This window comes from Vipera ursinii (assembly GCF_947247035.1).
Source record: "Vipera ursinii genome assembly, chromosome: 1".
Taxonomy (NCBI): Eukaryota; Metazoa; Chordata; class Lepidosauria; order Squamata; family Viperidae; genus Vipera; species Vipera ursinii.
This window is the reverse complement of record NC_139512.1, coordinates 182,530,843-182,543,557: the sequence shown is the minus strand read 5'-3', so window position 1 is coordinate 182,543,557 and position 12,715 is coordinate 182,530,843. Positions and strand designations below refer to the sequence as shown.

Here is a 12,715-nt window from a genome sequence, read left to right as displayed (position 1 = left end):
GAATTTTTTATTAAGAGAAATTGACTGTAGGCATGCTAGACAGGATCTGAGGGATCCTCCCACCATTCAATGTTTTAAAGTGTTCCCAAGCAGCCCCCATCCCACCTCACAGTTCTTCCAGGTGATTCAAACCGGCAGAGTTCTAGGTATTAACTTCAGAAAAGATAACATCTGTCCGGCTCTGGCATGATCATTCAATCCTCTTATTACTCATATCCCAGATGTTGCATCTTTCCCCCTCCCCTTTTCCTTCGCTATCGGTAAAGAGGAGAGTTTCAGAGGGGCATAGGATGAAAGGCAGATGGCCACATTGTTATGATTAGCAGACCCGAAGTGAATCAACAAAAGGTTACTTTGTAGTGAATAAAGGAAGTGAAAGTAGTAAAAACCCCATGCATTCCCCCTCCCTTTTAATAGTATGACAGAATCCAGGAGATAGTAAGGATTGGCTTTAAATCAGAGAAGATAGATAGAAATGAAATATAACTGGATTCTGACACTCTGATTACATTGGAAGATAATCTTTTAAGGTTTTGTTTTATTAATAAAGAGTTATATGCAAAAGAGGTTATTTGTTGCCTTCCAAATTTTTCCGATATAAATTTAAAACAGTTATTGTATCATTTCTGGAAACTTTTATATAAAAACCTTTATTGTTTTTTTTTTATTTATTGTATTTTGATTGACGAGGTTTGGGGATTTTGTTTAAGAATTGAATAGGAGATATAAATGTAAAAGAAGGAAATTTTAGGTTTATTAGATTAAGTTTATAATAAATATGGGGTTATTTCTGGTAGCCTTTAATGGACTTTTGCTGATTGTGATTGATGATGATTTATAAATATATTTATTGAGATTTATTGAGCTGAGATATGGGATATTTTTTGTTATGCTTTAAATAATTTGATCAGTTGTTAAAGTTGTATATACTTGCTGGGAGGAAGGGGAAAATTACTTCTTTTTCTTTTTTCTTCAATTGTTTTTCTTTTTTCTTTTTTTTTTCTTTTTACCTTTTTATCTTTTGTAGTTTGTATTAGTTTTAGTTGTAAAATTATTATAAAAAAGCAACAGAATTTTTTTGCAGCTACAGAATCATTACTTATTTTTTAATACTACACTGAAGGAACCCTTTTTGAAAATAAATATTATGGTAGTCATAAAAGTTCATATTATTCTCAAGTCTCCCCATGTTGTCACTACCACACGTAATCAGGGGAAGAATAAGGATGATTTCACTCATAATCTCCTCTAATATAACTGTGGTCTTGACAGCTCATCAAATTACTGAATATTGTTTTGCTCTCAATTATTCTGCTGAAGCCTACTTTAACAGACAGAAACAGCATTCTGGGCACTGTCACTCTCCAGATGTGGAATACTGGATCCATCCTAATGATGACTCACCCAATGACTACAGAACAAAATTTTTATATCTAGTGAAAAATATTTTATATATTCCAATATTAGCTTATTTTATAATTTCATTTTTATTTGATTGTATCTTCAAAATCAACAGTAAAAGGGCAATGTTTTAATATGTTTAAAAAAACCAAATGGATAATGGCATTTGAATTAATAACCTTGTAAATTAACAAATGAAGCAGATCACTTTCAATTTCTCAAATGTTAATAAAAGAATTTAAATGTGGAACGTTCTATCATGCTAATGGGAAAACCTGGCATTTAATTATTTATCCTGCATTTGTAAGCCATCTTCAGTGATATACAACAAAAATATCAATCAGAGCAACACTTATTATAATTAATGGAGTAAGACTTGTATTATACATTAAAATCTGAGAGAAGCTTTAAAATGAATTCATAATTCAAGGTTGACTCAGCCTTCCATCCTTCCGAGGTAGGTAAAATGAGGACCCAGATTGTTTGGGGCAATAAGCTGACTTTGTAAAAATGCCGCTTGGGGGGGCGGGCGAAAGCCCTAATAAGCAGGCATATACATAGAATGAAGGCTACTGCTAAGCTTGTAAGCTGCCCTGAGTCTTTGGAGAAGGGCGGGATATAAATGGAATTAAAATAAAAAATAATAATGAAACATGTAATATTAAAAACACACTGGTATAATTTTTATGTCCAGTATATCAAAAATACCTACCTACTTTGATATATTTATTCTATTTTATCTGGCCTTATTTCTGTATTATACTTCCAATGATAATAGATTTAAAAATACAATAAACTACATACTGCTCTATTTTTATATCCAACACAATTATCTTTGTCTTTAATAATTAATTTTCAGATTAAGCCAACAACATGTGTGTGTATTCTATTATGCATGTGTATATATTTATATATATACATGGCTAGGTGAGAGGACAGTCATGGGCTCTTGTCTGGACCGGCTCAGGTAAGAGCAGAGCCGGATCGGCGGATTACTGGATGGAGACATGTTCTGGATTAAATGTTTTACCATCTTAATTAACACTTTAACATCTTATTAACATCTGTCCCCATTTGTGAATAACGGCTTACACGGACATGATTATTATCTTATGGCTCGACTACAATACTCTAGATTGGACATGTACCCCCTCAGGGGGGCTTTCCCCTCCTGGATACGACCAGCCTCCTTTTCTATCATTTCCCTTGATGATGGGCCCAATTGTTGGGACCCCGAGAGGTGGCTGGGCTTAACTAGGGGCCTCTGGTGGAGACGCATTAAGAGGCCCCTGATACATTTTTTAGCTGGGTATTTTAAAGGGTTAGGGAAGGGGAGGGATAGTAGGATGGGGAGGGAATTTTTAATTAGTAGTTAGTCTGGGACTATGAGGGGTCCCGGCGGGATAGGGTTGAGGGGAGAGGCTGATGGTTCTGTGTGTACTGGGGTGGGGCTTCAAATCCCCACGACGATAGGGAATGGCAGCAGATGTGTGCACAGAGGGCCGTATTGACATCCGGGATCGCGCCCCCGCTGCTTGTGAGCGGTGACGCGCTCCGACCCTCCGATTAGCACCCTTTTGCCCGGGGGTGAGGGTGATCAGGTCCCTGAGCTCAGGCTTAATGCCAGGTCCATTGTTAATAAGGCTCCCCTTGTTCGAGATTTGATCGAGGAGGAACGCGCGGATCTGGCATGCATTACGGAAACCTGGTTGGGCTCAGAGGGAGGGGACCCTCTGATTGAGTTATGCCCCCCAGGTTTCCATGTGCTACACCAACCACGGGCTCAGGGTAGGGGCGGTGGGGTGGCGGTGGTTATCAGGGAGACTTTATGTCCGCGGGAGACCACCATTGTCCAGATTGGTGGGAGTGAGTCCCTCCTCCTGAGATGTGGTTCTCGGGTTCAGATGAGCTTGTTGCTTACATACCTGGCGCCCAGCTGTGTGGCAACAGCTCTGCCCGAGCTGCTCGACACCCTCTCAGGGTTGGCGGTGGAGTTCCCCAGGCTCATAGTGCTGGGTGACTTCAACCTGCCTTCCCTGGGAGGGTCATCAGAGCTAGCCCAGGAGTTCATGGCCTCCATGACAGCCATGGACCTGACTCAGGTAATTCAAGGCCCGACTCATGTGGGGGGTCACACTCTCGACCTGGTGTTCCTGTCTGGACAGTGGTTGGATGATTTGAGAGGGGGTTTACCGGTTGTTACTCCCCTGTCATGGTCCGACCATCATCTCCTGCGGCTGGTCTTCCGTTATGCCACCTCCCATTGCTGGGCGGCGGAACCAACTAGATGGTTCCGCCCCAGGTGCCTAATGGACCCGGAACGGTTCCAGATGGCGCTTGGGTCTATACCTATCGCCCTCACTCACAGCCCAACTGATGTCTTGGTGGATGCCTGGGAAAAGGCGGCCACTGAGGCACTCAACTGTGTTGTACCCTTGCGACGTCTGACCCGGTGCAGATCACGTTGGGCTCCATGGTTCTCTGTGGAGCTCCGGGAGATGAAACGTCGGAGACGGGGTCTAGAGAGCAGTTGGAGGTCCAGCCGTTCCGAATCTGACCGATTGCAGTTAAGAACCTTTATAAGGTCTTATCTTGCTGCGATGAGGATGGCGAAGGCTAACTACTTCGCCACCCTCATCGCGTCCGCAGATAATCGCCCGGCCACCTTGTTTAGGGTGACTCGCTCCCTTCTTAACCAGGAGGTGAGGGAGGATCCCTTGCAGGGACGGGCCGAGGAGTTTAGTCATCATCTGATGGACAAAATCGCTCAGATCCAGGCCGGTTTGGACTCTGACTGAGTGGAGTCTGATGTGGAGGAATCAGACGGTCTTGAGCATGTTATCTGGACTGAGTTCGATCCTGTTTCCCCTGATGATGTGGACAGGATCATGGGGAGGCTGAGCTCCACCACTTGTTTGTTGGATCCGTCCCCCTCCTGGCTGGTTTATGCGGCTCGGGAGGGGACACGAGGCTGGTTCCAGGCAGTAATAACTGCTTCTTTGAAGGAGGGTGTCTTCTCCGCCGCCTTGAAGGAGGCGGTGGTGAGACCCCTCCTCAAAAAGCCTGCCCTGGATCCGGCTGTTTTAAATAACTATCATCCAGTCTCCAACCTTCGCTTTCTGGCGAAGGTTGTTGAGACCGTGGTGGTGCATCAGCTTCCTCTGTTCCTGGATGAAACTGATTATCTGGACCCGTACCAATCGGGTTTCAGGCCCGGGCACAGCACGGAGACGGCATGGGTTGCGCTGGTAAATGATCTCTGGCAGGCTCGGGACAGGGGTTGTTCCTCTGTCCTAGTCCTATTAGATCTCTCAGCGGCTTTCAATACCATCGACTATGGTATCCTACTGTGGCGTCTCAGGGGGCTGGGAGTGGGAGGCACCATTTTACGGTGGTTCTCCTCCTATCTCCTGGGCCGCTCGCAGTCGGTGTTGACTGGAGGGCAGAGATCCACCTTGAGGCCTCTCGCTTGTGGAGTCCCTCAGGGGTCGGTTCTCTCGCTCCTCCTGTTCAACATCTATATGAAGCCGCTGGGCGAGGTCATTCGTGGTTTCGGGGTGGGATATCATCAGTACGCTGATGATACCCAACTTTTTTTCTCCACCCCGAGCCAACCCAGCGATGCCCTCGCCGTGATGTCCCGTTGCCTGGAGGCGGTCCAGGTCTGGATGGGGACAAACAGGCTTCGTCTCAATCCTGCCAAGACTGAGTGGCTTTTCATATCAGCATCTCGGGCTAACCAAACTATTCCACCTTTAACAATGGGGGGTGAGGTGTTACCCCCCCATTGATAGGGCTCGCAACTTTGGCATCCTCCTGGACTCACAGCTCAATTTTGAAGATCATATAGGAGCCGTGACCAGGGGGGCTTTTGCCCAGGTTCGCCTGGTGCACCAGTTGCAACCCTACCTGGACCGAGATGCCCTACGCACAGTCACTCATGCTCTTGTGACCTCCCGTTTAGACTACTGCAATGCTCTCTACATGGGGCTGCCCTTGAGGACCACTCGGAGGCTGCAACTGGTGCAGAATGCGGCCGCGCAAGTTGTGATGGGGGTTTCCCGATACTCTCATGTAACACCTCTACTCCGTGAGCTGCATTGGCTTCCGGTTGCCCTCCGGGTGAGATTCAAGGTGCTGGTGATGACCTATAAAGCCCTAAATGGCTTGGGTCTGGGATATTTCAGGGAACACCTGCTGCCAGCATCAAGTTCCCTTCGTCCAGTGCACTCGCACAGGGAGGGTCTTCTCAGGATGCCACTGGTAAAAGATTGCCGGCGGATAACACCCAGGGGGAGGGCCTTCTCTGTGGGTGCGCCTGCCCTCTGGAACCAGCTGCCCGTGGAGCTCAGGACTACCCCTGACCTGCGTTCATTCCACTGGGACCTGAAGACTTGGCTCTTTGAGCTCTCTGGCCCAGGTTGAGAATTTTAACTGGGGTTCTATTTTCAGGGATAATTTAATCTTTTTAATAGTCTTTTAACTTTTGTATTTTGTATTGATGTGATTTTAAAATGCCCTGTAAACCGCCCTGAGTCCTTCGGGAAAGGGCGGTATATAAATCTAATAAAATAAAATAAAAAATATATGATATTATATATTCTGATGTTATATGGTACATACCATACTACACACATTAAATAAATATATAAGAGTATAATAAATTGAAATTTGGTAGGCATATGTGCCATCATTTTGAGGTATTATGTATACTGAGGGCATTGAAATGTCTATATACCTAACTAATATACATTTACCATATTCTTATATATGTATAAATTCAGCAAACAACTAATGTGACATTGTATAGCTTTCTCTTGCTGCTCAATGTTAAACCATTTGCTAAGCATTCCGTTTACTTCCATACATTCTGTACTTCCATCATATATCAGTTTTGTTCATTAAACAATTTTCAATTTTATTCTTGTAACAAATATTCCATAATTCAACTTTGTCAGATGTAAATCAACAAATGCAAAGTCATAGCTTCATCTGATGCACTAGTTGCATCCTTTCTTTGTTTGAAGAGCCTTTCAGACAGTCACAAATGCCCTGGTCACCTCAGGGCTTGAGTACAATTTACAACCATTTGTTTAGTGACCATTCAAAGTTACAACAGAATTCAAAAAAGTGAATAACAATTGTTCTTTACACTTATGACCACCACAGCTTCCCCATGATCATGTGGTCAAAATTTGGGCATATGGCAACCAGAATGTATTTACAAGGGTTGCAGCATCTCAGAGTCACTTGATTGGCATTTGCAACCTTCCCAGCTGGCTTCCAACAAGCAAAGTCAATGGAGGAAGCCAGATTTGCTTAATAACTACATGATTCACTTAACTGCAATGATTTGCTTAACAACCATGGCAAAAAAGGTCATAAAATTGGTATGACTCACTTAACACCCATCTTGTTTGGCAACCAAACTTCTGGTTTTAATTGTAACTTAAGGACTACCTGTACTGCAAACCACTCTACATGGGGCTATCCTAGAATACTAACCAGCAGTTTCAACTGGTCCATAATGCACCAGAGATGGATATCCCTTGGTATGCCCATGTAACACTTCTGCTTTGTAAGCTGCATTGGATGTCAGTTTGCTTCTTGGTGCGATTCAAGGTGCTGGTCATTACTAAAGCCCTACTGGCACAAGACCTGGTTACTTGAGAGACCACCTATCTTCCATAGTATCTGTCCTGCTGACTGCACCTGACAGGGTTAGCTGTCTCCAGGTTCCTTCAATTAAACAATGTCATCTGTCAGAACCCTAGAAATATGCCTTCTGCATAGCAGCACCTATCCCCTGGAATAGGGTAAAGGAATGAGGTCCTCCCAGAGATTCAAATGTGCCTACCCTACTGGTCTTTTGAAAGACTTCATCCAGCCTTTGGAAAGTATGACTGAAATTAAGGGGAGGAATTGGTAAACTGAAAATTCTGAGATATTACTCAGAATTCACTCAGGTTCACTTTTTAAAAACTGAGCTAAATTGAATCTCTATTAGGCTTTGGATATATAATTGATTAATTTTTATCATCAACATTTGTATTACTGTATCTTGCAACCTATACTTTTTAACTTAGAATTTAATATCACCTTTATAATTTTATGCACAGAATTTAGAACTATAATAGCTTATATAATAATATTACATTTTATATACTATTGGTTGCCATTCTTTTATCTTTATAGCATGTAATATCTTATCCTTATCTATGATAACAAGAAAACAAGTTGAAAACAAGTTGGCAGCTCATTAGGGAGGCAATGGTATTTCTTTGGTGGAGATATCTTTTTAAATTTCCCCTTTCTGTACTATTGAAAAAAATATTCATAATGACTTATTTTGTTCTGAGGGGTTGTCCAAATAGGCAAATCCACAAAATTACAACATCTTGTAGGAGTTTTACATGTTTCTCTCCATTTATGATTTTACAGCAGATGGTGACCTATTATTTTAGCTCTTTGTGAGAAACCCAAAGAGATTTGGTTCAAAAACTGCATATTCAATATTATTCAATGTCTGGAAAGAACTGATTCCGATTATTAGCCTATCTGTATTATTCTGGATTTCTATTTCTATAAATACGTAGTTTATCTTAAAGGTTTACAGGGACTTTTAACATATTCCTCTTTTTAATGAACTTTATTGGATTTTTCTATCCACAAGAGGGAAGTCCAACATAAGGAACTATCTACTCAAGGTTTTCAACTTTGAAACAAAACATAGATTAAGAGATTTAGACTGGGAAATTACCTAGATGTTTAGTATAAAGATCAACAATAGTTAAATGTTTTCTTTTAAGAGTTTAAGGCTAGCCTCTTGCCTTGCAATCTGTTTTTTTTCTTGTATTATCTGCATTTATACATTACAATATTGAGATTGAGTTTTTGTTTCTGGGTGCAAAAATTATTTTTAGCTATCAAAAATAAATAGATGACATTATAAGGAAGGGATTTAAAAAGCAGAAGAGATTCTACATTTCTTACAATCAACCTGCTTTATTTTATTTTATTTTATTTTATTTCATTTCAAGACAAAAGAAGCAATACTAGAATAAAAAAGAAGAAATACTCCCTTAAAATTCAGAAACAGAATAATTGAGATTCTATCAAAAGTACCTCCAGATATTCTTAGAAAGAAGGGAAACATTAAATTTTTGACAATGGCTCAAAAAAAAAAAAGATCTGATATGGATGTCTATTCTCTTTCATCTATAGGCCTTTATGGGTAATGGCAAAGTTTTTGTATATTCCACGGATGATGCCAATGGAATATTCCAATCACTGGCTTTGAGAGAGTAAGGTGGTAAATGCAGAGAACAGATAGAAAACCAAGTTGTACAAAGCATGTTATTTCTTCTTAAACTATTTCTCAATATTAATAGTACAAATAAATAATTTAAAAGGAAAAATAACATTTTGAAACTCTGAAAGGAAAATGCACGTATTCAAGACTCCCGTAAAGCTGTCAGAATGAAAATATTGATCATACATTTGTGGTCTCAGGCAGATACGAAGCTATTTATCTGAATATTTGAATTTGGAATTTGAAACAAAACTCAAGATGAACCAGGGAAATTTATGTTTTCAGGCTGAATTTGAGAAAACAACAATCGATACAATTTATGCCCCAAATAATAACAAAGTAAAGATCTATGAAATATTTTTTCAGTCTCTTTTTATGGTGCAAAGGTATTCTGATTCTTGGAAATACAAATGGTGTGTTTTCCTTCTGAAACATGGACAAATCCACTTTATCTAAAAGGAACTCTGGGAAACTTTCCCATAATGTTTTACTTTATATATTATTACTATCTTTTTTCAATGTATTTGAATGTAAATACCTTTCCGGGAAATAACTTTTATACTGCTCTTTAGTTCATAATGTGAAGAGGCATGTGCTGAATTTCTAATACATTGTTAACTAATCCTATCCATGTAATAGTAGCAGTTTTACAAACACATAATATTATTCTAATAATTAAGATTAATTATTAGAATTATTAATTAAAATTAAACAAAGAAACCTCCAGACTGAAGAGGTGGAAATTTAACAAATTTATATTAGTACAAGTGTCAACGCTGCAAACATTGGATGTTTTTGCTCTGACAACATAAGAGGCAGTTTTTTTCCTTCTAACTGTTTTGCTTTGAATCAATGAAGGGAGGGAAGGTTAACCCAGTTGTTTTGATAAGATTGGCATGCTACAGAAAGGAAGTGAAACTTTACATGTTAAACTAATTTGATAATGTGATTTATGACATGTAATTAAGGGAGGGAAATGTGCATGATGCGATGTGTTTAGGAGAGGAGATTTCAGATTCTGGCATCCATCCATGAGTGCCGATACTTCGTTCTCATTATTATAGACTTTTTAGAATAAAAGAATGCTGGACTGTTCTTTGATCTGTCTCGTTAGTCAGAACCATGACATCAAGTTGATATGAAATTGAAATGACAAGAATTAAAAGCTTCCAAACCAATTTAAGTTAATTTAATATTTCTTTTTTATCTACAGGATAGCACTGCAACAAAGCACTTATAAAAGGATGTGTATCTCTTTTAAACAGAAAGAAAGCCAAACAAAATCAGGATATACTATGAAAGAACTGAAGCAACTAGAATTAAGAAACAATCATGTATTTAAAAAATGAAATAAATTTATAATCAAATAGATTTAATGGAACTAAATGAGATCCATGAGAAGCTGAATTTTGTCAAACAGAAATATTTTGAAAAAGGCAATGTCACATAAATTATTCCTTCCCAATGAAAAGGAGCAAGACAAAATAACTGTTACCTGTATTTGGGATGGAACAAACATGTTTCTGCAATATACATGATGAAGCAATTTGTTATATACTATTAAAGATTCTATAGTGAGCAACATTTAGTCCAGAAAAGACTAAAGAGCATTTGAATAAAATATTACTCATAAACCTCTTAGATCAACAAAAAGTAGTTCTTAATAAAGATATAATTTTAAAAAATAGAAACAGAACCAAGTTCCAGGACATTATAGCATCTAATATATTGCACAACCTTTCCAGAAATTTTAATTAAATTGTTAACACAAGTATTGAATAAGATTCCAAGCACCAAGAATTTTCTTAGAAAGAAGCTTTCATCTCCCATTTGTTGATCAGCATAGATAAAACATTGTTAGCTATGCCTCAGCAAGAGAATGATCTTGAAGTTTAGGAGTATTCCATATAGATGTATTATATAAACTGTATCAGTTAAGAAAACTATATACAAAAAGCAGCAGTTGCAACTAGTATCAAATATATTTGTATTTATTTACCTTTTAATGTCATTAATGAGTCTGTTCTTTTCCTGGACTACTCTTTTATGATGCATTCTATGGAAGTCACGCTCTCTCTGCATTTTTAGCAGTGCGTCTTTAGCTTTACTGCACGGAAACAAAAAAAATGATTTCTACATAAATTTCTGTTCTTTAGGGAAATAAGGCATTTATCATGAGGACTGTCTCAGAAAGATATTCTTAAAATCTCCAACAAAAGAAGCACCTTAACACTTGATCTAACTCTATTTCCTGTTCTGGTTTCATTTAATCTGTTATTCGCATCCCTCATTTGTTTTTGTCAACAGAAGGTATAATGGTGGCAACAGCTAGATATATGGCATGTTCTTTGTTATTTTGGCATGAATTTTATTGCTAGCCTCTGCATTTTCCTTCTTTTCTTGCAGTCAAAAGTTTTGTGGCATGACTGAACTTTGAGTGAGTGAACTTGCTCTTGCCTAACAGCTTTGTTCTTTTCCTATTCATTTGAACAATGTTGCCTTACAATTCATTGAAAATCAGGGTGTAAAGACCTCTCCCAGTTGGTCCCTCAGGAAACTCTTCACTCCATTACGGTTAATCAAAACGTTTACTGAGAGATGGTGGATGCAGAAAAGTCAGGTGGAATTTGAAGGTCCCATACAAAGCGCAAAACAATTCATCTCCCCCAAATCCAGCCCCCGACCAGTCCACCAGCAGCCAATATGATGCCATAGAGAAGCTATGAGAACACTGAGGTGTTGGGTAGATAACAGGGCACTCTCAGGGCACGACAGCCTTGGAACCAGGCTGGAACCAGCTGGGAAGAAATCTGTTTCTTCTCCTAAGATAGTCCCCCTCCTTAATTCCCAAGCAATTACAGCAAAAGCGAAAGCATGCAAAGAATGCCAGAAACCTTCCTCCCCCTCCCTCTAACAGAATGACAGGACACCTGCATGGTGCCCCCTAAAAGAAAGATGTTAGTCCTGCAGAAGAAAACTAAACAGGGAGAGAAAGAAAACATGGAATTACAATATACACTAATTTAGGCTTATCAGGATATTGGTTATGAAAACATGTGACAATGGTTCACCCACTTGTTTTCACCTTTGGGGAAATCCTTCCATGTGACTAAGTACTGGAGTTCTCCCTTATGTCTGCGGGAATCTAAAAACTCACGAATTTCAAAATGTTGTTCCCCCTCAACCATTAGTGGTGCAGGAGATGGTGGAAGGCTGGGTCTAATAGAAGAAACAACCTCACGCTTTAACAGACTACAATGGAACCCAGGGTAGACCCTATGCAGGGATTTTGGCACTTCTAACTCTACAGTCACAGGGTTGATGATACATTTAATGGGGAAAGGCCCCATGAACCTGGGTCCCAGCTTTATTGACAGTTGCAAGGACTGGAGGTAACATGTAGACAAAATCACCAATTCTGAATGGTTTGGGTTCTGTTCCCTTCTTGTCGGCTTGAGCTTTGTAACTTTGTAAGCTTCTTGGGTGATAGCAAGGACTTTTCTCACAACAGGCCATGTGTTTCATAATTGGGAAACCCATTCCTTTAATGAAGCCATGAATTGGGGCAGTTCAGGCATAGGAGTAAAGTCTTGACAATGGCCACTCAGAAAGTGGTGAATCTGGTGCTACTATAGAATGAATTGTTGTAGGCCACTTCTGCAAAAGACAACGTCAGTCCAATCATCTTGTTGATAATTAATAAAGCATCTGAGATATTGTTCCAATACTGAGTTTACAGCCCCCATTCGTTTGGGGGTGATGACTGGAACCAAGTAAGTTTTGAAGTGAATTGCACCCCCCATCTAAAATGATTTGTTGAGGTGCCCCATGTAATTTGTAAACATGATGCAAAATAATTTGGCTAGCCCCTGCACTGATGGGATTTTTGGACATGGAACAAAGTGTACTTGTTTAGAAAATAAATCGGTTACAAGCCATATAATGGTGTTGCTTGAGCTTTCTGGGAGTTCCACAATGAAATCCATAGAAATTTCTCTCCAG

General features: G+C 39.7%; 1 protein-coding gene across 1 annotated transcript in view; it reads right to left on the bottom strand.

The window, feature by feature from the left end:
• The window catches only part of SPAG16 (sperm associated antigen 16), a gene marked incomplete at its 5' end in the record, with an annotated part of 332,741 nt that overhangs the window by 267,073 nt on the left and 52,953 nt on the right, over window positions 1–12,715 (bottom strand). Inside the window, one exon of the mRNA XM_083354597.1 lies at window positions 10,713–10,820. Within this exon, the coding sequence (XP_083210723.1) occupies window positions 10,713–10,820 (108 nt within the window). The remainder of the gene's footprint in view (window positions 1–10,712; window positions 10,821–12,715) is intronic.